Source organism: Ammospiza nelsoni, chromosome 2 (assembly GCF_027579445.1).
Source record: "Ammospiza nelsoni isolate bAmmNel1 chromosome 2, bAmmNel1.pri, whole genome shotgun sequence".
Taxonomy (NCBI): Eukaryota; Metazoa; Chordata; class Aves; order Passeriformes; family Passerellidae; genus Ammospiza; species Ammospiza nelsoni.
Genome location: NC_080634.1, coordinates 1,786,478 through 1,812,906, shown reverse-complemented (window position 1 = coordinate 1,812,906; position 26,429 = coordinate 1,786,478). Strand labels below are relative to the sequence as shown.

The following is a 26,429-nucleotide window of genomic DNA, read 5'->3' as shown; positions in this document are numbered from 1 at the left end:
TATCTTTGTCTGCTGGCTGAGAGCACCAGGACCAGCATCCGGAGGTCAGGGCTTGTTTAGTCCATAGCTCTCCACTTTTCCATTCCCTACCAGGAATTCAGCTGCTCCAACCTCCACCACCCCAGCTACCTGTTCTTTTAGCACAGTTTTGCACTCCTCAGTGGGTTTTTTTTTTTTTTTTTTTTTTTGTGTAACATATTCAAATAAAACATCTCAGCCTTTCCAAAGGTGAACCATCACCAGATGCTCCCGAGGGAAAGTCACAGGAATCAGTCAATCCCCATCAAAGCTCAGGGAGCAGCCTAAAAGTGACAGGAGCATCCTGGAAACAACTGGGTTGAACATGCCTGGACACAGTGAGGCCAGGGAAACACTGGGATTTTCCCTAAAAGTCACTCCCAAAAGTTTTTACAGAGAAATCATTACAATCAACAACTTCACACAACACCTAAGCTTCCCTATTTTATTTTTGCCCCTATCCTGCAGTTCAGAAGCAGGGAAAACCTGGAATTTTTCAGGGGTTCACAGCCATCTCTCTGGCTCTAAAAGGCACAATACTCTTTGTGAGCCCTGAAAACAAAACTATTTCCTGCTCAGGTTGATGCCATTACTTGATACAGACAAAAGCAATTCCATCAGGATAATCCAACTCATCCCATTTTCCCCACCAACCTTCTCATTGTCCCTACAGGAAAAGCAGCTTTTCCAAGAGGAGACTGATCAGGACAAGTTGATTTTCCATATTCACAAAGCATCAGAAGACATAAAACAGTGACCCTGAGTTTGTCTTTCATGCTCAGAGGCCACGAAACCAAAGGCTCTGTTCACAGGCAGCAAATCAATCCTGACACCCTCTCCAGACCTCTGAGAAAATTAAAATCATTTTTAAACCCCAGCAAACTCTGACATCTGGAATTTGACTGCAACAGGACCCCGAGGAGGATAAATAGCTGCAATTTTGCAGGCAGCAGTGACAGCACACAGCTACACAGGGCTCCTTTCCTACCACTGGAAATAATCAAATTCATATTTAAATCACCCTCCTCCCACCAAATTATATGAAAGCAAATCCACTGTAGGAAGTCCTAACAAATAGAAAGCAGCAGCCAAACCCACAGGGAGCACATGATTTATTTCACAAGCTTTCCTCACCAGTGTCAGTGTCCCTACACAGTAAACATGGCTTAATAACAGAGCTGAAGTCCTCCTTAAGCACAATTTGGGGAAGCCAAGGAAAACAAACCCTAATCCTATTTGAAGCCAGCGCTGTGATGACAGACAGAAGTGTTTAAACAAAGCTCAAGATGTCCATACATGAATTATTAAGCTCAAAGCCTCTTTTCCACCAGTGCAAAAAGCAAAAAGTATTTTATCCCAACCCTACAAGCAAGGCAAGAGTCCAAAAATTGGGCAGTGCATGAACTGAATGATTTTCCCCAAAGTATGTCCACATATTTGTTTTTTTCTCCCCTTACTAACTCCTTTCCTTGTGATCTTGGAGGTGTTGTAGAAGGTGGAGCCTGCCAAGATCAAGATCTCCATAAAAAAGGCACCATAATTCAGAAAATATCAAATTTCCACCTGGGAAATGACTTTCCAGAGGTAACTGGGTGGCATTTAATGCATTTCCTGATTCTGAAGGGATTCCTCAAGCTTTAACTTGCTCCAACAAGGAGGACAAAACACGGCCAGAGGAAACAATGATATCTGAAATTTTCACTTTCTGTTCTCCACCAGGAGTTCCCACCCAGCAGCCACTGAGAAAATCAGTCCTGAAAAAGCAAATACAGGAGAAAAAATATATAAAAACATGAATAGCAGAAGGAACACTACCTGATTCTGAGCAGCACCATGAAATTCACCCAGATCTTTTCTTTATCGATCTCAAAGCAGGGCAAAACAAAATCTCTTTCTTAGCCTGGTGTTGTCTTTAAATCAGCATCATCAGGAGCAAGAGGACAGGAACTCCTTGTCCTCAGCCAGCTCTGAAATATCTGAATTTAAAGCCTTTGAGCAGTCTGGTGGTACTGAGGAGAGGGATTTTGGGCTATCTCTCTCCTTTCAAGCAAATAGAAGAAAGAGGAAGAAAACCTGAACAGGTTAAAAAGGGAGGGAAAGAGGCACCAATTAAATAAAAGCCACAAAGCGACATGAATCATTTCACTGCCAAGAAAAGGAAGAAAACAGTTCACCCAGGGCAAGATTAGCTGTTAACAAGCCTGTGCTGGTGGAAGCAATGCAGAAGTGCAGAAACTGGAGAGTTTCCTTTCCTCCTGTGGGTTTTTGTGCCCTCAGACACCCTGGAGGCTCCAAAGGCTCTGTCATCCCCCCACCCATGGCCATCCCCATCTCAGCACCAGGGCTGGCAGAAATCCCTCCTGGAATTCTGGAAGCCTCACATCCACTGAGGCTTCTAAAGAAGGCAACCCCAGCAGCAGCAGCTTTAAAACTCCTTCTTGCCACCTCTGAAAAACCCTTCAGTCAGTGGTAAAATTGTAATGCAGGCTTTAGAGCCATTTCAGCTTTTTACCTCTCTAATAGCTTTAAACGTTGGTCGTGAGTGTGGAAAAATCTCAAATTTAATTTGTTTTCAAGCCACAGAGGCACTGCACTAATAAGGAGCTGAGTGCTGGCTTCTCATAAAGCTGTTTTAGTGCTCATAACCACTTAATGTGCCAGCAGCAGCAGCAGATGCTTCCCAGATTGTCCCTGGGGTGCAATATCCAGCTTGGTGCTGGGATCCATTCACAGAGCACAGGTGAGAGCAGCATCTCAGGGGTAAAATGACAATTCCCATTTGGAGACAAGTCAGAAAAGAGGAGAAGACAACTCTTCATTTCCAAAGCTGTCCTGGAGTGCTTTGCAAGCTCTCAGTGATTAGAGGGGGTGCAAGGCTTGAGAATAAAACAGATCCAAGAGCATCTCAAGCACAGCAGAGAAATGAACCCAAAAAGAGCTCAGAAAAAGCCCAGAAATTCACTCCAGCCTCCACACTGACAGTGGTTTGTATAATGTATTTTTTTTCACTGACAGTAAATATTAGGTAATTTTACATTTTCACTGCTTTATAACACTCTTTTAAAAATAACTAGGTTTTTTACAGTTAAAACATGGCCTGCAATGGGCTCTACTTGTACAGCAGCAAGGTTTTTTAAAACAGTTTTTGTTTGAGCCCCAATGGCTCTTTCAAGTTTATCTTTTCATAAATTCAGGATTTTGCTAAGTCAGAATTTTGCAAAATCTTGGGATTTTGTGAGTTGTTCCCTTAGTGCCCCAAGCTTGTATGGCTGCAATGTGTTGTGCAGTGCTTGTGAGCATTTCTGGCACTGCTGGTGCTGGTTTGGTACAGTCAGAATGACCCTTTACACTCATTATTTGCATTTTGCTGCACAAAGGCCACCCCATCCCTCAGGTCTGGGAGTGACAGGAGCATTCCCAGGCAGCACCTGGCTCCAGGTGAGCCCATCCATCACTGCAGGCAGCCCCAGAGGCATTTGCCTCCCTTGGGATGCTCCCATGGAGGGACAGCCTGCAGAACAAGTGGGAATTGATAAGGAAAACAATTTGGGAGCACAGGCAGTGTATGAAGTCATGAATCACACCCAGACACAGAGGGTAAAGACCCCCTAAACTTTAACCCTGTTGCAAAATAGAATTGTAGAGCAGCAGTTGGCAGCTGGTTTAATACCTTAGACCATCCTGACAGCTCTGTGTGGCCTGGGTCACCTCTCCAGCCCTTTTTCCCAGCTGCCTTCATGCTCTCACACAGATCTGCTTTGAGGGAACAAGTCCAGCCCAGGAAAGCTCTGTACCCAAGAGCACAAAAGAAGTGTTTTCCTGAATTTTGCAGGATTTTCTAGAAAAAGGAGTGAGAATAACAGAATCATACAGGAGTTTGAGGTTGTAGGGGACCTTTTAAAGCTCATCCAGTCCAACCTCCCCAGCAATGAGCAGGGACCCCTCCCACTGTCCCAGCTGCTCCCAGCCCTGTCCAACCTGACCTTGGGCACTGCCAGGGATCCAGGGGCAGCCACAGCTGCTCTGGGCACCTGTGCCAGGGCCTGCCCACCCTGACAGGGAACAATTCCTGCCCAAAATCCCCCAAATCCCTGCCCTCTGGCAGTGGGAGCCATTCCCTGTGTCCTGTCCTTTGTCCCAAGTCTCTCTCCAGCTCTTTTGGAGCTCCTTTATGCACTGGAAGGGGACTGAAAGTGTCAAATGCCACTTCACTGACATGAAGAAGGAACATTAAATTGACACCTTTAAAGCCAAAGATTGGTGAGGTAAGGGCCAGAGCAAGCCTGTGTTTAATTCATCTAATCACATCCATCATTCAGGGCTTTTAGTACAATTAAAAAAAAAAAAGTCCAGAAGAATACTAAATATTATACTAAATATTATACTAAATATCACAAAAACCAGCACACAATGGCCAATCCCAAACCCACCCAGAAAACCGAATGAGGAACTTGGTTTGAAAGGAACCACCAAATGCAAACATTTGGGTTTACATCACCCAAGATGTGAAATGGTGTCAGTTCAGCACGTGGGCTGTTGAATTAAGAGCATCATCCTACACCCAAAGCAGCACTTAGGAGATGGAAACCCCAGTAAATGCATTGCATCAGCTCTGCCCACATTCCAGAAGGGGGGAGAGGAAAGGCACAGCTGACCTTTTTACAGGTGATGGATTGGCTCCTATAGCAGTTACTTACACAATTTCTAATCCCAATTTCTAATCTGGGCCCTCACCCTCACAGCCAAGACTTCCTGCCCAAAATCCCATCTATTTTCTGTGGCACTGGGAGCCATTCCCTGTGTGCTGTCCCTCCCTCCCTTGTCCCAAGTCCCTCTCCACCCCTCTTGAAGCTCCTTCAGATATTGCTTTGTAATTAAGAACTATTGCAAATGTGAAACTTCTAAAAGTAAATACCACACTCACACCAATTAATTAATTATTCCCACTGAAGACAATTAAAGCCCTGAAGCACAACAAGAGGCTCACTCCAGCTGCACTGAGAAACTGAAAGACAACTCTTGAGCAGAATTTGTCTTCAATCCCAAGGAAATTAATTTTCCAGCCATTCCTTTGTTCAGCCCTGTGGGCTCATCCCAGTCAAACTGGTACAAAGATGCCAAAATAAAAGCAGAGGTTGCTTTAAATTTTTGGCTGTCTTATCAGCCCAGGCTGAGCAGAAAGATTCCTTTTATTTGATTTTCTCAGTTTCCTTTTATGCAACACACCAAGCCACATCCCAATACATTTGATTTAACATATTTGCAGAGGGCAGACTGGCCCCATCCATAAATTCTCCCATCACAAGAGCAGTAATAAAGTTTGAAGTAGTGGAAATCTCAGTTTTCAACAGCTACTGGTGGTGAAAATCAACTGTAACTTCAGAACCACTTTTCTTTCAAATGAATTCCCACATTCCACAATCATTAGCTGTCCAACTCAAAGAAAGCAGGAAAAGGAATTTTTTAATTATCTATCTGGGGCCAGTTCATTACAAAATAAAAAACAATCCACAAACAAAAATATCTTTATGCGGCAACAGCAGAAATCCAGCAAAAACACAGCCAAAAGGTAATGATCCTGAATTAGATTCTACTCCCAAGCAGGTAAGCTCTGCCTGAGTCCTGCAAAAGACTCAGAGCAGCTGAACAACACTGTAAATGAAAATGTATGTGAAAATATAATATATGGAAGGAGGTCCCTGGGACCACCTCCAATTCTCATTTCTCAGAGGGAGTGTGCTCAGGAATAACTGCAATTCCTTTTTATCTCTCTAAGAGGCCCATGTGTCCAGCCAAAGCAATCTCATCAGAAAATACCTTTTTTTTCTAATTAAGATGCTTGTCAAGTTTTATCTACTACACTGGAAAGGCGTCTCCAGCCACTCTTCAGGGGAGCTGATGGACATCAGTTAATTAAAATCAAGAACAGACAAATCTTGGATCAGATTGGATCCAGCCACTGCACTGTTTCATTTCCTTGCCCTTCATCCTCCCTTCCTCTTTCCTAGGATATGTTTTATGTTTTTCCAGAATCTTATTTTCCAGAATCTCACACTGGGCTGGGTTGGAAGGGACCTTTAAGATCACCCAGTACCATCTCCTACCATGGGCAGGGACACTCCCACTGTCCCAGCTGCTCCCAGCCCTGTCCAGCCTGGCCTTGGGCACTGCCAGGGATCCAGGGGCAGCCACAGCTGTGCCAGGGCCTCACACCCTCCCAGGGAACAAGTCCTGCCCAAAATGCCCTCTGCATTCCAGCCCAGATGGCCACAGGGCAGGAGGGAGCAGGAGGGAGCCCAGAGCAGGGCAGAGCTGATGTCCTCCTGCTCCCGAAGCCATCCCTGAGCAGCACAGACAGCGTGTGGGGCAGCATGACCCCCACTGTGACCCAGCTGGCAAGCCCTGAGCGCTCACATTCTGCTCCACAAAGTGCTGCCCCATCCCAACACAGTCTCATTGATCCCCCAGGATGGTCCAGAGGGCAAAGACACATCTGCTGACAAAAGCCACTCAATGGGCCAGTGTGCCACACAAAGGCCTTCCGCCCCAGCTCTGGTGGCAACCCAGTGACCTGAAGGCCTCAAATAAAGAAAGAATTAGAGCAAGGCAAAACTGAAGTGCCTCTCTCTTTCCGGGGGAAAATTGCTACAATCAGGGTCTTCCCCAGCTTCCACAGGCACAGCTGACTCCAACAGAGACTGCCTGAAACATGTCAGATTTACCAGCTTGAGGTTAGGGCTTGTCTTCCCAGAAACAAGGGTGCACTTGTTCCTGGATCTGCCACACAAGGAGATGCTTTGTGCAAGTCAAAGAAATCATGTATTTTTTCTAATACATGACATATGGAAGGGATTTACCTATTTTTCCCTAAGAGAGATTTAAATGGGTTCAGTGCAGTGCCAGAGGGAAACCAAATGAAGCCACAAGGCCCAGCAGCAGCTGAGTGTCCAAAGGCAGCATCCCTCTGGAGAGCAGGCAGAAGCTTGGCTCATTTATTCATTGCTATTTTTTAAATCTCAAGGGTGAAGTGTTGGGGAAAGGAAATAAACAATCAGCCATCCTGGGAGTAAATTTAAATGCTGGAGCTGGCTCATCACACAAAAACTTTTATATTTCAAGCCCACTGGTCCATCACAGTTCCACTTTGCTGTTTATCCCTCCCTCCTGGCTGGAGAAGCAGAAATCCCTGATGGCAGAGGCAAAATAATTTGGTCAGACTTGAGTACAGAGCTACTAAATCCTGCAAACACACACAGAACAAATCTGCATCAACCTCAATGGGGAAAATAAAAAAGCAGTGAAATGAGAGATCCTTTCCAGATACTGCTCAGCTACACCCCCACTTCTGACACAACCTGAACGTGCTGGGGAAGGAACAGACCCGGACAAGGAGGCACAGCCACCACAGAGGGCTGGCTTGCCAGGATGCGGGGTGGTTTGAGCGGTGACAAACCAGAAATGGCACCTCAGCAAGCTCTGAATTACAGGAACCAGGTTTGTTTTTCCAGAAAGGCCACAAAAATCACGTGAGAAAATGTCAAACTTAAAGGAACAGCAGTGAGCCAGAATGAAAGAGCTTTGTGGTGAAAGGAGCAAAGAGCCAACACATCAACACCAAAACCACCCATCTCTCCCCCCCAAGCATCATCAGATGGGATATTGGGCAGGAATTCCACCCTGTGAGGTTCCCAGAGCAGCTGTGGCTGCCCCTGGAAATATCCAAGGCCAGGTTGGATGGGGATTGGAGCAACCTGGGATAGGGAAAGGTTGGAATTACCTCATTTTTGAGGCCTCTTCTTGATTACAATCAAGAGAAGGGTTGGTTTTGGTGCCGAAAGGGACAAGGATTGGGGTCTCTTTCCCTTTGCTAAGCATCCAGCTGATCTGATCCCACTGGAATTTGGTTGAGAATTAGAGTCCAGGAAGGACACCAATTGGCATAAGGGGGACGTTAAAGTCTCCAACCTTCTGCTGTTCACATCACCCTCAAACCAAGAGCCTGGTGCCTGCCCAGCAGCCTCAGACACCCCCAACTGATGGGCAAGGAGATAAGAGCTGCTCTCCTTGGACCCAGGGCCATCTTTGGCTGCATGACCTGAACAATAAACTCCACTTGCTGGTCAGTGCCACTGCTTTTTGCCACCCAAAAGTCAACCTTGATTTCACAGCCAGCTTCAGGAGAGCTCACAAGGAAGCTGATTCAGTTTCTAGGAGTCACAGGCTGCAAGTGCACACTTCAAACAAAGCCTCAGTTGTTTCATTTTTTTTGTTCCATAGTTCTCCCAGCAAAAGGGCCTCATTTGACTTCACTCAAGTCAATTGACTCTCAAGTGCTTGCTGACATCATCTGCAAACAAGTATCAGCCAAATAAAGGCTCAGAACTGCACATCAAGAGGGAATTATGGGTCCAGATCAGGTCAACAGCTTTGCTTTTAACACCTCACTGTAGACATGGCACAAAGGCAAAAAAAATTAGAATAATTTTCAAGGCTGAGATGAGTACAAAGAGAAGCAACCAAAAAACAATTAAAACCTCTAGCCATGGCTGGTTATACCCTTGAAATCCCACTCTGGAACTTGGCCACACTTCTTCTGGAAACAACCTGGAGAAAAAGCTTAAATCTGCAACCAATCACTCCTAAATCCAAGTTTCCTTTCCCAGAGGAACACACAAGACAGCGAACAAAAGCACAGATCAGCTTCACAGCCAACAAAGCAGAGTCATTAGAGTTTTCAGCTTTGCTAATCAATTTTGTTAATGAGACATGTCAGCAGCACAGAGGTTCCCAGTTCCTGAAACCACAAGCATTCCTGGAACCCCAGCACTTTGGACCCCCACCCAGACCTCACAGGCAGCAGAGTCCTCTCCAAAACAACAGCCTGGCAGATACTGAAATGTCCTGTGACCAATGCCAGGAAAGCCACACCTCACAGATTTCAACCATTATTGCAGAGAGGGGCACTTGGCAAGGGCCTGGAGGAACAGGACAGAGGAGAATGGCTTCACACTGGCAGAGGGCAGGGATGGATGGGATATTGGGAAGGAATTCCTGGCTGAGAGGGTGGGCAGGCCCTGGCACAGGGTGCCCAGAGCAGCTGTGGCTGCCCCTGGATCCCTGGAATGTCCAAGGCCAGGTTGGACAGGGCTTGGAGCAGCCTGGGACAGTGGGAGGTAGAATTAGGTGATCTTTAAAGTCCTTCCCAACCCAACCCTGTCTATTCTGGTTCCTTCCCCAGCTTCCACCTTGTCCTCAGCACACTTTCTCAAGGATCATCACCACACACAAACCCCGCTCCTTCCTATTCCTTCCATTTCATTCATTTACGCCCACTGGGGCCAGGTTGCCTTCTCATCTAGTTCATTTTTGCGGTCATTTTGGAGCCACAAGCATCCCTGAGGCGCTTCCACAAAGTCTACTTTTATGAGAGACAGAAATAAACCACCTTCAACTTGGATAAAAAAAAAAAGAAAGGATGATAAGAAGCTTTTTCCATTGGCCCCTGCACCCTCCCAGTGCATCCACCACCCAGTAATGACACACTGCAAAGTTGCTCTCCAACATTTTCTGTTCTATCACAGCCCAACAGTGCTTGGATCTATTCCAGGACACTTAGGAATTCACGAGAGAGGCTGGAAAAGCAGAGTTGGTGAAGGAGGAGAGTGGCAAATTCAACCCCAAATGGAAAGTAAATCACTGGAGCCCAGCTCCAGGGCAGCAAGGTCACATTCACTTCCCTCTGGGTGAGGAAAATCAAGGCTCCTCTGGAAAAGGGCCACAATTTTTCACTATTCTGTCAAGAACAGAGAGAGAACTTCTGACATGGAGACTCCCACAAGTCAAACTTCCATGATGTCAATGCCATTTCACTTTTCTCATTTTCTCTCCTCACAATTCACACTCATGGCTCCACACATGGGAAAGGACTAAATGTCTAAGTAAAGATCAACACAATTAATTAACCTGGGATTAACAGGATTACAGGTTCCCATTGCCTCTTTGGAAAAGGGAGTTATATAATTCAATTGTAAAAGTCTAACTATAACAACAACTACACAGTTGAGAGAAAAAACATTTGTATTGGAAAATAAGCAGAAAAACCACCTCAATTTTTTCCCCTTCTTGGAGGGAATTCAGAAAATATTGTACCTTGATGCTGTGTAAAAAATCTCCAGCAATGGGTGTAAGATTGTTTCATTCACAAGCCCAAAATCTGGCACCACAGCAGCTGCTGTGCAGAAAATCAACTGTATCCCAGTCAAAACCAGTACAGGGAACTCACAGGGAGAGTTTGGAAAGGCTTTCCCATATGGGTTAGACCAGGAGTTGCTGGAGCACATTCAAACCAGTCAGGATTTTATGAGAATGGCTGCACCTCAGAGTGGAGGAGCATTGCTGTACCCAGGGAAGAAATCCCTGTAAAAACACGTGGCTGGCTCTGAGGGCCCCAAAATCCCTCCTTGCCCCCTTTTCTCCCCCCTTTGTCCAGCTGCAGCTCAGTTCCGAGCCGGCTGTTCAGAGCCAAAGCCACGTTTTGCAGATGCTCTGCAGGAAAACCCTTTGACAACTCCAAAGCTTTACAAGTCCCAGGGCCTGTTAATCACCAGTCTGAGCCCATAATCCCAGCCCAGGCCCCACACTCAATGGGTTTTGCAGACTCTCCCCCACTGGCATTCTGCACCACAAATTCAGCATCAGTCACACATCCTCCCCTGACAATATTTGGGGTGCACCACTAAATTAGGCTCCAACCCCGTGGCTTTTTGGGGTTTCCAGGATTTGGGATTTCCCATTCTCCAAAGCAGTTTGCTGAAATGTGGAACATTTTTGACACAGAACAGGCTGGTTCATCCCAGCCTTTCTAGGAGGGTGTGGAAATCAAAGAGAAGCAAGGGCCTGGCAGGTTAATCCCAGTTCCTGAGGCTGGAGCAGCTCTTTGCTCCTTGCCAGTCCTCCACAGGATCCTGCCCTGTCAGAGAGGTTTTGCTCCTTCATGAAGGCCAAAATGTGCTATTCCCAGTTAAAACCAGTAACACCCTGCCAAATCTGGTCTGAAGGCACCACACAGAGCAAATGCAATTCCTGCCTGGCTCAGCTGTCACAGCTTCCCTTGACAATCATCCACCTCACAGCCTCCCTGTAAAGTGAAGGGGTCAGAGGTGAATTTTACAGGATCTTTAAGTGATGTGGAAAACCCTAAACACAGCCTTTCATTTCCAAGCATCGTGGGGAATAAATAGAATCATAGAATCAGAATAGTTTGGGTTGAAAGGGACTTTTAAAGATCATCTAATCCAGACCCCTCTAATGAGGGGGGCACCTTCAGGAACAATAAGGAAAAAACACACTGATATTTAATGGAATGACTGGATTTCCCTGCATTTGCCCATCAAGCCAACAGGATTGGACACATCCATTCATGGGGACTCAGCTCTGAGTCACTGCTCACATCCAATGCTTCAGTGCCCAGCCTCAAATCAAACAACCTTGAGAGAGCCCCTCTGCCTCAAGAGCTCCTGTGCCTTCAGGCCCGTGGGCTGAAACCCTCACAAATAGAAAATCACACGGAGAAGGGCAAATGAAGCCATCCTCTAATAGCAGATTGCAGCAAAGCAAGCAATTTCTGTGACCAGTGACCTCTGGCCATTTGGGAATCGGCCCTGACAAAGTCCCAGCTCCAAAGCCCGTGGCTTAGATCATCTGTTCAGGTCATTTCACAGCTCTGGCCAAGCGGGAATTACAAGAGCATTTCACCAGAGAGTGAATTAATACACACAGCCCAGACACAGCCCTGCAATTCATTATGCTGATGGATCACAGCTCCTCACTTATCTCTGCACAAAAGGACCCCAAAAAGCCCTCAGAAGCCTCAGCTGGAGGTCATGTGATGCATTTAACCAAATGGACTATCTAGAATCACACACATTTCACTTGAGGGGCATAAATCCTGACAGGGACTGCCCAACTCATAGGAAGGAAGGGGTTGATATATCATTTATAGATCTGCAGCTACGTGAGCAGCAGCAGACAAAGGCAGGGAGAGGCTTTATTGGATATTCCCCCTCCCACATCCTCACAGTTCAGACAACTTGCAATTAAGAAGAGGATTAGGAGATTTGTGTTGGAGAGAAAGACCATGTTTGATAGCTCAGCCCAGCCAGTCAATAAAAGTGGCTTCTTTTTACTGGATAGATTAAAAAATGATCATTGCTGTTTCCTTTGGGAGGAAATCTTTGTCCCCTCTCCCAATATCATCCACCAGGATGATATTTGCTGTGTACAAACAACAGGGGTTTGGAAACAATAATAATAAAAATATGCTTCCATGCACTGACTTCATAATATCCTTGCTTGAATATGTGATGAACAAGCTGTGGTTAGATCAGCAATTCCTTCCTCACACCAGCTACAGAGATTTTAATGATCTGAAACTCAGCAAGACCATTTCTCCTCCTTCATCTGCCTTTCACTTAAAAAAACATTAAAAAAAAAAAGTGAAAGGGGATCTTGCCATTAAAGCTGAGGGCCCACAATAGAAAAAAGGAATTTTGCAAATGTTCAAAATGCCTCCAACCCCTCTCTTCATTCTCAAAGGTCAGAGAAAAGCAAAGGATAATGACAATTCCAGCAAGCTGCCTCTCAAAAAAACCCCTAGAACTCAGGTGTCCAATTAAAATTCTCATTTTCATGTAATTTCTTAACGTGGAGTAGGAAGCTTGATGTACATAAATTTGAAGGAAAAAGAGAGGAACCATTAAAATTCTGGCTGTTGAGGTGTAGCACAATTCAGACAACAAACATTCACAGGCATCAGCTGAAGATAGGGAGGCAAGGCTGGGTCATGATCCAAATTTGGATGAAAGCCTTTTATTCTGGGGAGTTTGATGTTTTAACAAGGAAGCAGGTAACACAGCCTGCAGCCCATTTTAGGCTTTCTTCTCCTACTCCTGCTGCTTTCTCCATCTCCCTTTACCAAAGTGGAAGCAGAGGCCTCACAAAGACTTCACAAAGACCAGCTCACACTGGACATGTTTTAAAGCCTGGATCAGCTACCTTTAAACACGATGAATTCCTTTCCAGCACTAGCAAAAACCAATGGAAATTCCTGGCAAGCTTGGAAAGCTGCCACTGATATTTTTTGGTAATGCAAGCAGAGGTAGATTTCACTGAAAAATTCATGGCAATTTTTCTGTCAATTTTTAGCTAAGAACTGCAATATTATGCTGGCTTGAAGTGGTCACCCAGACCAAGCTGGAAGCAGAGGGAAAACAGCACCAACATTCCTACTTTGCGAAAGGAAAATTGTTTTTAGGCTGCACAAACTCCAGGCGTGACTTTCCCATCACAGGGGAGCTGCTCCTGGCCAAGCTGCACCACCACCAATGGCTGCAATTCACAACCAGGAGCATTTCTGGCACAGGATCTGCCACACAGCCCTGTCTGCTCCTTCACAGCTGCTTTTGCAAGAGGAAAAGCACTCCAGAGCCAAGAAGATCCCTGGTTGTAGGCTTAAAAACAGAACAGAGGAGCCAAGCAATAGGAGAGCAAAATTAGGCATTCAAAAGGCAACCAAAGGGTCCCCTGGGAGCACTTGCAGATGAAACAGGATTTAAAGAAGGAAAAAAACCCCCGAATTTAACTTGTAAGCACACTTTAAAAATCCATCCCAGGCAACATGGGAGTACAGGAGAACAGTCAAACAAAATCCTTACCCAGCTGATGTAACAGGGTGCTTTGGACAGCAATATTTTCACACTTTTCTTTATCAACAAATCACAAGACCTCATCTCCCAGCCCAGAACAAGAGAGGAGGTGCAAGTTGAGCCTGGATTCCCTCTGGCAGAGCTCCTACAATCTGTATTTAGCCAGGGGAGGAAAGAGGCACCTCCAACAGCTTTCCCATTCACCCCAGCTTGCTCTCACCTTCTTCTGCCTTTCACTGAACCCCAGAAGAGTTTGGGCTGGAAGGGACCTTAAAGATCATCCAGCGCCACCCCTGCCATGGGCAGGGACACCTTCCATTGTCCCAGGGTGCTCCAAACCCTGTCCAACCTGGCTTTGGACACTGCCAGGGATCCAGGGGCAGCTCTGGGCACCCTTTTCCCCTACCTACAAACTCACTGTCACACACAAAAACAGGATCATAAAGGTTGGAAAAGACCTCTAAGATCTCCAAATTCCTTCTGGGGCCAAATAGCACCATCAAGAACAGAATCATAAGACCTCTCAAGATCCCCAAGTCCCTTCTGGGCCCACTGAAACCACACAACGAAGACAGATAAGCTGCAGAAACACAGAACTTACATATCCAGCTAAAGGTGCAAGCAGCAGCAGGAGTAAAAAAACCACAAGGAAAGTGTTCCCCTTTAGCACAATATAAACAGATTTGGGCACTTTCAGTCCCCTGGAGCACCATGACCAACCTCACTGTGCCCATCTCTACATCGACCATGTGGGGACGGCCTCCTGCCGTGGTCAAGAGCTCCCATCAAACATACAAGCCAATAAATAAGGAAAAACCCCAGATCTTCCATCGTTCCAAGCAAGAGCTGCACGGCATCAGGAGAGGGACGGGGTGGCAGCGGCCCTGTCCCTGCTCACCTTGGTGGTGTCATCATGTGACCGCTGGTACCGTTTCCAGCGGCAGCCGTAGATCCCGGTCAGACAGGACAGACATAGCTGGGGCTCGTAGTACTGCAGGGGTTGGTGTTTGACCATGCTCCTTCCAGCCCCTCCTGAGCCTGCTGCCACTAATCCATCAGCTCCTGGGAGCGCCCTGGGGCAAAGCAGAGGAAACAACAACAAAAAAAAGGAAATTAAAATCCCCGGCGATATTTCAATACGTTAACAAGCAATTTAATAATTAACCGTGTCGTCTGGCTGCTGAGAGCAGGGATGAGAATCAGATCTGTTCCCAGCCCTGCCAACATCTCCCACTCGTTACTCAACGAGACCAAGAAGTTTAATTAGTTTGCAGGTTTGGTTTCTTCCTGCAGCTTCTCCCACACCACCAAAAGCAAAGTGTACATCAGGGAAAGCCACGTGAGGACAAAAACAGCAGGACGAGGATCTGCAGGATGAGGTGATTGGGTTCCTATGAATGACTGAAGTGTAAAGAGACAGAGCTGCTGCAAGAACCACCTGAAAATCAATTCAGAGACCTCCACAGAGCTGAGGCTGAGCCAAGCTAAAGCAGTTTAGTGTCAGCATCCCATGGAGCCTGCAAAACAGCCCCAGATGAGGAATGAACACTTCCATGCAGAAGGAGCATCACAGAATCAGGGACTGTCCTGAGCTGGAAGGGATCCAGCAAGGACCAGACTTCTGGACAGCCCCAAGAATATGGAATACAGAGTGTGTATACACAAAATGTGTACTACAGATATTGCCCTCTCCCTTTATAAGCCTCTCAAGCACTCCCAGGATGCAGAGCTGGATGCTGTGCTTGGTCCCACAGCACACGTTTCCCACAGCTTCCTGCAGCCCAGGTGGGCACCCACAGCCCCACACAGCTGCTGTGTGCATCACCACAGGCTGGCAGAGGGGTTTGGCAGCAGCTGAGCCTGCACAGTGCTTGCTCCCCTTTGCTCAGAGTGCAGGGCTGTGTGCAGGGTGTGTAAATCCACCCTCTCCAGGGGAAACACTTTGCCTCCTTACATGTGGGATTCCCAGGGCTCAGGTCTGGGGCAAAGTTGTGACAGCTGAGCAGCAACTGGATCAAGAAAGCACGGCTGGGCTTAGGGAGATAAACCAGCCACCTAAAAGCTTTTCCTGGACACATCCCATGGAAAGAAGCCTCCAAAAGCAGGGCTGACTGTATTTGTCACTCCAGCTGCTGCACGAGGGGATGCTGCAGGCAGTGCTGTAGTCTGGAAATGTCAGCAGGGACACAGAGAGCTCACCCCTCCCAGCCCTGTCTGTCTGTGTCCATTCACACTCCGTGCCGACAGCCCAGGGCAGCCTTGCCCTGACACTTTAATCAGGACTCAGCATGCCAGAGGCTGTTGTGGCTCCAGAGCTGTCACCAGGCTGTCCCCAGAGCCCTGTGCCCTCCTGAGACACAGAGGCAGCTTTGTGCTTTCAGCACAGTTCCCTGCGCTGCTCGGGGCACTGACACGAGGTGGGCACGACCCACAGGTCCATGTGTGGCCAGCCCAGCTCTCCACGTGGCCCTGCTCGTCCCCTGGGGTGACAGGCAGGACAGAGGGGCAGCACAGCCAGCCTGGCAGAGCTGTTTGCTGCTCACGTCCCCCCGTGCTGCTGTGCCACCTCCACGGCCTCGTGTCGCGGTCACCTCCCTGTGCCCGCGTCCCACCTCTCCTCCTGCTGTTCATAAAGCTCAGCATCAGGCCCTGCTCAAGCTGCCTGCCCATCCTCAGCTTCCAGAGCACCCCCAGGAAATGAGCCTCCCCTCTGCCTCCCCACAAGACCTGTCACCGTGGGGCACTGGGGACGTGCAAAACTGGAGATGCTGCTTAAAGCTCTTGGGCTAAACCTCGCTCTCTGCCCTGAAGATTCCAAGTGTGGAGTGATGTACGAGATGCTGAGGGCTCTGTGCAAGATGTAAAAATCACTCACAGCCTGTTAACAACTCCCCAGCCAAAGCCCTTATTCCCAGCCTGAAAGCCTAGAAGGCTGTAGCTGTTCCAAGTAATCCTGCACTAATTCCTCTCCAAAGGACAGCATCTCTCCTGCTTTCCACTCTCCCTGCTTTACTCATGCAAGGCAGGAGGGCAGACAGGCCAGCTCCATCCACAGAAGCTTTCACTGGGTTTTTTTAAATTTAATTACATTTGATCACTTTGACAGGAGAGAATTCTTTCCCTGGGAGGGTGGAACAGGGTGCCCAGAGGAGCTGTGGCCGTGCCTGGATCCCTGGCAGCGCCCAAGGGAAAAGACAGATGACAAGGCTCTGTAAGTGAAGCTCCCACCCTGGTTCCTCTCATTGCAAAGGAGCCCAGAATTCCAGGCTGCTCTCCACAAAAACTCAGGGAAAACACAATGACCAAAAAAAAAAAAATCTAAGATGAGTGTTAAAACATCCACTCCTAAACACAGTGTAATTGCATGAGGCACAATCAACAAGCCGAAAATCACTCCCTCTTCTCCATGAGCATCACAACCAGCTCCATCAAAGCCCAAAACAGGTGGGAAAGGACAGCACCCAGCAGCCACCCTCCCCTCCATGCACACGGACACCTGAGCAGTAACAGGAGCTGCAGGGAGAGAAACCACACTGATACCATCTGCCCAGAGAGCCTGGCCTGGCCAGGAGCATGGGCTCAATACTTACTGCTCCTGCTGCCAGAACCAGGGTCCAGGGAGCAGCACAAAGCCTGCAGCACCTCCCAATCACTGTTTCACTGGTCCCATGCCATCTCCAGCTGCAGAGGGGCAGAGAGCAGCCCATGAATGATTCAGCCCACTGCTGGTTAGCATTACATACAGAAATGAAAACAGGAAGCAAGACAACAGGCATTAATTATTCAAATCCAGCAACGTGCACCAGGAGGGAGGGAGGGAGGAGGGGGGAAAGAAATAAAATAGAAAACACAAAGCCACTCATGCTCTCAACCTTGACTTTCAAGATGCATCATCTGCCAATGGCTGTGAGCTTCTCAGAGCTGAATAACCAGCTCACTTATCCAAAAAGGGGGAACAGGGCAGATTCCATCTAGAAATACAAGGGAGCATTTTCCAAAGGCTCCAGGATGCCTAATTAGCACACACTGCACTTCTGAGATACTGAAGTGGAGGTATTGGTTACACATTATTCCCTTCCAAACAGCTTTGGAGGGGGGAAAAAAAAAAGGGAGAATTGGAGTTGCACATTTAAAATGAAGCTCCCTGGGGAGATCTGGCCTAAAAATTTTTGAGTTTTGTCTCTCTGGGTTAACTGCTCCATTCCTGTAGTCTCAGGACAATATTCAGAAACCTGGACTGGAGAGGGAAGGCAGCAATCAAGACCAACCACTAAAGCATCTCAGGCCCTCATCTTAGCGAGGGGAAGAGCAACAGCCCAAGTCCTGAAGTGCTCTGAGTAAACAGTGGGGATGCAGCTCCAGAGGAGCAGGTTTAACAGCCTTTCCCAAGGCTTGCTGCTCCCCTTGGATCCCCCTTCAGGCTGACTGAGAGGAGACCTCACTGCAGGCACAGCTTCCCCAGGGAGGAAGAGGAGGGGCAGGGACTGAACTCTGCTCAATGGGACAGAGACAGCACCCAGGGAACAGCTGGAGCTGTGCCAGAGCAGGGTCGGGTTGGATTTAGGGAAAGGTTCTATCCCCAGAGGTGCTGGGCACTGCCCAGGGAATGGGCACAGAGCTCAGGAGCTCCCAGGGATGCCCAGGGTGGGATGTGGGGTGTCTGTGCAGGGCCAGGGGTTGGAAGTGATCCCTGTGGGTCCCTTCCAGCCCAGGATGTTCTGTGGTTTTTAAAAGCCAAGCAGCATTCCTGCCCTTCCAGCCACACCACGGAGAGCCCTGCTCTGAACATCCACCACGGATTGCTCAGGAGGGTTTGGATCAGCACATCCAAAACAAAACCCAAAACATAAACAAGGATGCTTCAATGGAAGCTTACAAATAATGAAATCATGGAATCATTAAGGCTGGGGAAGCCCCCTAAGGTCACAGAGTCCAACCATGAGCCCAGCACTGCCAGGCCCACACCAGCCCACGGAATCCTGAAGCCTCAGGAGATGTTGGAGCAGAGCTGAGCATTTGGAGAGAGGCAGACACACAATCTTCTCCAACAACCCCACCACCCATGCAGATGTGGATGACACCTACAGGATCTCCAGTTGCCAAGGCATGGCTGGGAAGGCCCATCCAATGGAAAACCTTGGCTTTCCACGAGGTTCCAGAGAGGAGAAACTGTGGGGAGGACGAGGGGAAGAAGCACCTGCTCCCCCCACACCTGGAGAGCCTCTAAACCAAAGCAAGCCCTGAGCACACGGGCTCCCATCTCCCAAAATTCACCCCACTTGCAATAGAAATAAACATGAAAAATACAGAGGTATTTGAGGTTAATTTTTTATGTCAACTAGTTTTAAAAAGAGCTTTGGCAGATTCTACTGATTTCCATATTAAAAGAAGTGTTTTTCCTCTTGTTGGTGACTCCTGGGATCACTGTTTATCAAGAATCTCTGTAAATTCAACATCTCTATCTCTACTAAAACTTGTATCAATCTAATTATGCTTAAAGCCCTGTTAAGCAAATAATTTCCTCTGCCAATTAGGTGAGAACATGCCTGATAATCAATTAGCCCTATTGATATGCTTGTAAGGCTGCTTGTCACTCATTTCCCTAATTATACTGGAAAATCCTGATTTTCCTTAAATGCTTTCTAAAAAATTAACCTATTCTAGAGCAAACTCTACAGTTCTGTGCACAAAAAAGGAAAAATGGAAGAGAAATCTCTGTGGCCCAGCCAGGGCTGAAATCATTATCTAAATTCTTGGGATTTGCAATGCACTCTCCCATTGGTTTTCATACACATTTTGTTATTAATACACTGAACTCATCCAAGCCAAAGTAATGCAATTTCACTTTCCCCAACGTGGAAGATGGAAATGGAAGAGGGTCAATATCCCCATCTGTTTAATAACAAGCTATTACTGAGGGCTGTTTGCTCTGGCCACTCCCACGGGAGGAAATTGAGATGCACACACACACACACCGAGCACCATTTTCCACATTTTGCTGGCACAAACCCAAAGCATCTCAGCTTGCAAGATCCAAGATGTCATTTCAAGGCAGGAATGGGACACCCCAAAGCCAGAAAACAGCCTCAGGTGATTCATTTTGGGGGTGGAGGATGCCCAGCAGGGTTATTCTTCCCCACACTTTGTTGTTCCCCACTTTGGAAACCAGGTTGGGCCAGAGGTTTCCCACCCACTTTTTCCAGGCTGAAAGCATTCATTTTTACACTGATAACACTGCACAAACAAAAGCAGCAGATATATATCAAAACTCCAGTCCGCATCTATTTTTTTTTCCCCCTGGCAAACAAACAAAAAAGATGAACTGCAGCAAAGTATCCACTGCCATATGCATATGGAATATTTTGGATGAGAGCTGAGGCAGGAAAGCACAAGAGCCTTGTCCTTAAAGCTGAGTGCTGCTGCCTCAATCACAGAAAATACGAGGGGAGGGAAAAAAAATACAAAAAATGGAAGAAAGGTCTACAGACCATGTGCTGGTCTGGCAGAGCACTGAGAAGGGGAACATCCCTGAGATCCCAAAAATCCATGGACACATCCCAACCCAGGGAGAGCCTGCAGAGCCACTTGGAGTCCCCAAAGTGGCAAGGGATGACCCAAACAGACACATCCCAAACAGGATCTGGCTGATGTGGAGCCCCTGTGGGTCTGACCTGTTGTTTATTTCTCTTAAGTGTTTTCTACCAAAATAAAAAAATTACAGCTTTGAAACTAGGGCAGCGTGTAGTTCGGGGGTTGTGCACTTCCAGTTAATGAAAATTCAGACTTCAAAAGATAAATACTTCAAAAGGATTACAAAAGAAAAACTTAGACTTTAATCTCCCTAAATAAATAAGCACAGGACGGACTCACGCCCTCATCAACAGAGCTCCTCAATGTTTTCCACAAAGTGAGGCAGGACTGGGTGCCTGCAACTTTGAAAGGGTGGAAGAAGAGGAACAGGGCACAGGAAAAACCTGTATAAACCTCTGGCAGAGCAATAATTAAACACAATCGCTGCTTTCTGCACCACCCCTGCAGGCCAAGGTGTTGGCACAGCTCTGAAAACCCAAATTCTGCTGCAGATCCAAAAATATCAGGTGAGTTCACATAAGCAGGTTGTGAAGTAACTCCAAGCAGCAAAGCACAGGTGGGACATGGGGAAAAACATGGAAAACTTCAGGTACCCTCTGCCAAAGAATTTCTGACAGCCTGAGTAAAAAAGAGCTTAATCTTCTGGGGGCTGCTGAAGAGATGGGCAACAACTTGTGAATTTCTCGTATCTTTAATTCTAATAATAATTCTCTTGGCTTTTAGAAGCAGCAAAGAGAAATGTGAAGCAGCCCAAAGTACGTGAAATTACATTTTTGGCAGAGAAATTCAAACCCTTCCACCTCTCCAAGTCTGTGTCAGGTGGAGTCCCCTTGGGACAGCATTCCAGAGGCACTCAGAGCAGCACAAGAAGGCAGCAGTTCAACAGCTAAAATCTAAAACAGCAGCTAAGGTGAGGTGAGACACCCCCAGGAGCCTGCCAGGGCTGTTGGTCTTGGCAGAAGGCAGGGAAGGGGAGGGAATCTGAGCCACCAACCCCAAGGGACAGGCAGGAAAGCACCAAATGGGAGAACAGGGATGGCAAGGGAGTGGATTGAGGAAGAGACCCCATGAAGAACCTCAGACAGAGAATATCCTGTGATGTTGGTATGGTATGGTCGGGGTGATGACAAAAAGTCAGCAGGGCTCCACAGAGATGGCCCAGGTGAGAAAAAGACAGGAAAAACCATCACAGGAAAAATGAGAAGACAACAGCTGGATGCTAAACAAAACCCATGCACCAACAAGGAATTAAAGAGTGTTTAAAGACTGAAAAACGTTACAGAACACTTTTCCTCTCCACAGACTCCAGGAGCTTTGCCATCCTCACCAAGCTGCAAACCAGAAGCCTGCACCAATTTCACTTTTTTGCTGAGAAATTAAGTGGAAACAGAGCTGGGTTTGAACATGCCCACCCTGAGAAGCAGCCTCCCCTTCAGACAAGCATTTCTCCCTCTCCTGGTTTTCCCTTTCCAGACACAGCCCCAGGAGCTGCCCACGGATGGTGCCAGCAGTGGAGCAGGAGCCTGTCCCACACATTGCCTGCTGAAAACCAGCAGGGAAAGAAAACTGCACCAACAGCCCCAGGAAGGCTCATCTGAGAGGGAGCCAAGTGCCTCCACTCCCTCTGCAGGCACTGGAATGGAAACAGCAAGGGAGGGCAAGAAAGAAAGGAAAAGGAAAACAAACCCAGCAAGAGCCATTTTCCAATCGATACCCTGCACATCTGCTGTGCAACTGCTACCCAGAGAATTAGGCATGAATGTTTCTGGCTTAATGAGAGGTGGAAAGTCCTAGTTAAATGGATTACAAGCTCTTTATTTCCTATGATTGATTCCTTCCATACGGCTGCAGGAGACATTACTCACGAAAATAAACGTTCTCAAGTAGCAGAGGAGCTGAATAAATAAAGAAGAAAAACTTGCTTTGCCTTCCTGAGCAACCTGGGGTAGTGGAAGGTGTCCCTGTCCATGGCAGGGGTGAAACTGGGCAGGCTTTGAGGTCCATGGAGTAACTGATGAAGTCCAGAAGAGGTTCAAGAAGGAAAGTCAGCCTTTCATCACCTCCACTACCGCTTTGTGATTGCTCGAAAAACATGGAAACAAAAATGATATTGGAAAAATGAGATGTATGCACTCCCCATCCCCTCCTCCACCCCTGTGGCACATAAGATATTTAATTTATACCAGAGAAAGGCTAATATCCACTTTATCCCTCTTTTGTTCCAAGGAAGCAGAGATTTGCCTCATGTTCCTAAAGCCTCAGCCCAGTTCTTACTGGGGTTTTTCCAGTTCTGTACAAATCAGGCTCTGCTCAATGCAAGGAGACAGACAGGAGAGCTTCCCTGTCATGAGGGAAAGGAAAATGGCATCCAAGGAAACAAAGGGGTAACCAGAGACAGGTTACCACCCCAACCCCATTCCAGAGTCACACAGCTCAGGTAAATGCCTGTCCTGACTGGGACTCCTGTATCCTGCCAAAAGCTGGTGTGGATCTTTAGGAGGATGTGAATAAGGGCAAAAGGATTTCACTCTGTTTGCTGCAGCATAAATCTTTCAGGAGGAAGGAATTTTCTCAATTGACCTGGCAAGGAGTTGCATCAGTCTGAAATGCTCCTTGCTTTCCAAAAAGCGTCTCCAGACATGGGCTAAGGTCTCCCTGACACAGGAGGGACGGGGACAGAGGGTGAGGCCAGGGAGGGACCCAGCCCTGCAGCCACAGGGGCACTCCCAGAGCGAGCACAGGAGGCTCACAGGCATGTCCAGCTCCTGCTCTAACAAAAACACAAAAACAAGGCTCCATCTGCCAGTTACATCAGCTCCCAGCTTGTTTTCCTTATGGAGAGGCCCAGTCATGAGGGATTCACAAACTCATTTAGTGATGCAAACCCAAGGCCTATTAGGCCAAGTGCTTTCAGTCATCTTTGAGAGCTTTTAATAGGATGAGCATTGATTCTCTGAGCATTAACTCACTGTGTCCTGCTGCCCTTTTCCCAGCACCAGTGACACTCTTCCAGCCTGGCACATTATCAGCACAATGGGGTTTTCAATATCATCAGGGTTAGAGTGAAACAGGGATACCTGCAGACAGCATAGTCAGGTTCTCTCACAGGCTGTCCTGAGAAGCTGTGGCTGCCCCAATCTTGGAATTGTTCAAGCTCTGATGGGGCTTGGAGCAGCCTGGGATAGTGGAAAGTGTCCCTGCCCATGGCACTGGGAGAGCTTTAAGGTCCTTTCCAACCCAAACCATTCTGGGATTGATATCAAGGTGTTCAAAACCCTTTGGGGGTTAGGATGAGGCTGGAGATGCTGGCACAAAGCTCTCTCCACCTGGGACCCCTCAAAGCACTGCTCTCATCCAGGGCATTATTATTATCTCCAGAGAAGATGATCTCAAGGCAGGACCCCCAAGGGTCCATTAACCCACAGCACTTTGGTGGGAACTGCTGCCAGCCCAGAGCAGTTTATCCAAACATCTGCAGCAGCTCAATCCCACAGGAGCCCAGAGGCCAGGATGCAACAGCATTTCTCTCTCCGTCTCTGCACCACTCTAAGCTTTCTAGGAAAAGGCCTGTTTAGAAGCTCATTTCTTTAAAAGTAGCTTTGTGACATCGGAGGAACAAAAAATAAACACAAATATCCAAGAGATTTGGAGCAGGGCAGGGTGCTCAGCAGCACACACTCCACACCAGCTGTGCAAACATCCCTCAGTCAGTGAGACTGACCACAAGGACACATCCATTCTTCACCACAGTGACCTTCCCTGTCCATCCTAGAAACACATCCATGGCACCAGCACACTGCCCAGGGTAGATCTTCAAGCAAAGAATTCAATAAAAAGGCTTCCTGCACATCTTGGGATGAGCCAGCCCTAGGCAAGTATGAGAAAAGTAAAATTTTCAAGGCTACACTTGCTCTGAAACCAGAACTCCCTGCCCAGGTGGGTCAGGCATCTCCCCCCTGGAACACAGACCAAAAAGCAGCCACATCCCAGGGAAGCAGAGAAGAGCTTGCCAGAGCACAGAACTCTCACAGAAAAGCTATTATTATTATTATTAGTCCCATGCAGATTTATTTAAGAGGTTCTCAGGAAAATAAGCCTGTGGAACTTGCACACAAACATAGCATTTCCAGGATTCAATGGCTTTCATCCCACTTCCAGAAAGCCACTCTGGGTCTCCATCCCATCAGATTAAGATCCTGCCTTGAGAGCAGCTACTGTCTGGGTAGGAGACAAGCAGCTTTTCCTTCCACCAGCCAAAATATCTTCATTTCCAGCTTATTTTCCTACCAAAACACAGGGTGATTGCATAAGTGCCTCTGTTCCTGTTCCTTGCTGTCTCCCACCTTTGCTTCCCTGCCCAGGCAGCGATTCCCTGGAGCTCCAGCCCAGCTGGAATGCTCTCCAAGAGCTGCTGCTGGGTGGGAAAACATCAAATAAACCTCCCCCAAAGGAAAGGCAGCTCCAGCCCAGGCTGCTGTCAAAGACTAATCAGCAAGTACAGCTGGAAAGGGGAAGGGATGGAAGTGGGAAGATTAAAGATTTGAAATAAGTCCCAAAGAAACCAGGCTGGGCTTGCTCTTGAGTCAATATTTTTTGGTTAAGCAGGAAAACATCGAGAACTTTGAATAATTGACTTCACACTCAGTAATCTGCTGGCCAAACCAGCTCCTGCCACTGTTTTAAACAGAGTGAAAAATACTGGGATGTTCATCAAATTAAGAGACAGCACACAAAAAAATGATTGCTGTGAGTGGGAAATTTCAGCGAGAAGTTTCAGGCTGGGAAATGGAAATTTCAGCACGAAATTTCAGGATAAAGCTTTATAAGCATTAGAAGCAAATAAAAAAAACCAAACCCAAACATAAACAAACAAACAAAACCAACAATCAAACCAACAACCAACCAACCAAAAAAACCAACAACCAACCAACCAAACAAATAAAAAACCCCAAACAAACAAACAAACAAAAAATCCCCACCTAAACCCAAAGGAAACCAAAAAAGAACATCAGCAATACCCTTCTTTTTGCTAGAATGGTTATCACACATTACTGAAAATCAACTTCAAAATTTAAGCACCAGGGTTTAAAGCCACCAGTATCCAGACTGGATAAACCAGAATTCCACAGGAAAAGAGCTGGCCAGGAAAGAAAGAAAATCAAAGGTAGAGAAGTGAAAACATGTTAATTTCCTGAAAAATGTTAATTTCCAGACTAGCAAAGTATAACTGGGTGCAGAAAATAGGAGAAATCTTCTTGCTGCATGAAAGCAGAAGGAAATGGCACAACAAATCACCAGGTGAATCTGTCATAGGGAAAGGGAAAAAAGGGAAGCAATTGGGAAGGGAGATAGTCATGAACCCTTTTTTGTTCCCAAATCTGTCAGTGTAGCTCTCTGTCCATGTTTCAGGAATAATTTTCAAAAGAAAAGAGGAATCCACGGAAGTTTTCAAGGACAAGATGGACTTGGAGCAGCCTGGTCTAGCTGAAGGCACAAAAAAGGAACTGGTGGGAACAAGGTGGTTTTAAGGTCTCTTCCAGCCCACCCCATTCCTTGATCCTCTGGATCTGAACATTCATTCTCCTTTACCACTGCAGCCAGTGCCAGGCCTCAATTCCCCCTGCATCCCTTGGCATGGGAGCATCCTGGTCTAGGTGAGGCATGGCCAGAACTTGAGGTTTTTATTTGTCCTCCCTAACCAGGACACAATTTATAAACACCCCAGGTATCCTCACATCAAGATCAGAATCCAAGATCGGGTTTGTCTGGCTCAGGGCCCATGTGAGTCCCCTGAGTTTCTGTCAGTCTCCAGGTTATCACCTCCAGCAGGTTCTCCTTCATTCCCTGGAGCCTGATCCTAATTTTGGGCTCTCTGGGCTTATCAGCAATCTTTGCCTGGTGTGCTGTTTTTATTTCCCCTCCTGCCCATGGCAGCTCTCCCTTAAGCTGGTTTAGCACAGTTGTGTAAGAGTCCTGCAGGGTCACAAGAGGAAGGAGGCACTTTCTTCCCTGACCTCAATCCTGGCACCATCAGCACCTCTGCCAGACCTTCAGCAACCCCAGCCTTACTATTTCAGAGACAGAAACCAAACATTTCACCTTCCAAAGTCAGGATTT

The 26,429-nt window shown here is 47.2% G+C and overlaps 1 protein-coding gene across 2 annotated transcripts in view; it reads right to left on the bottom strand.

The window, feature by feature from the left end:
• GDPD5 (glycerophosphodiester phosphodiesterase domain containing 5) overlaps positions 1-26,429 on the bottom strand; it is a 101,544-nt gene that overhangs the window by 45,814 nt on the left and 29,301 nt on the right. The window contains exons 2-3 of one of the 2 annotated variants that reach the window (XM_059466755.1): positions 17,312-17,402; positions 14,620-14,794 (exon numbers count right to left, since the gene is read on the bottom strand). In XM_059466755.1, coding sequence (XP_059322738.1) covers positions 14,620-14,736 — 117 coding nt within the window. In that variant the 5' untranslated portion in view covers positions 14,737-14,794; positions 17,312-17,402. The remainder of the gene's footprint in view (positions 1-14,619; positions 14,795-17,311; positions 17,403-26,429) is intronic. The other variant, XM_059466756.1, reaches the window with a different exon arrangement.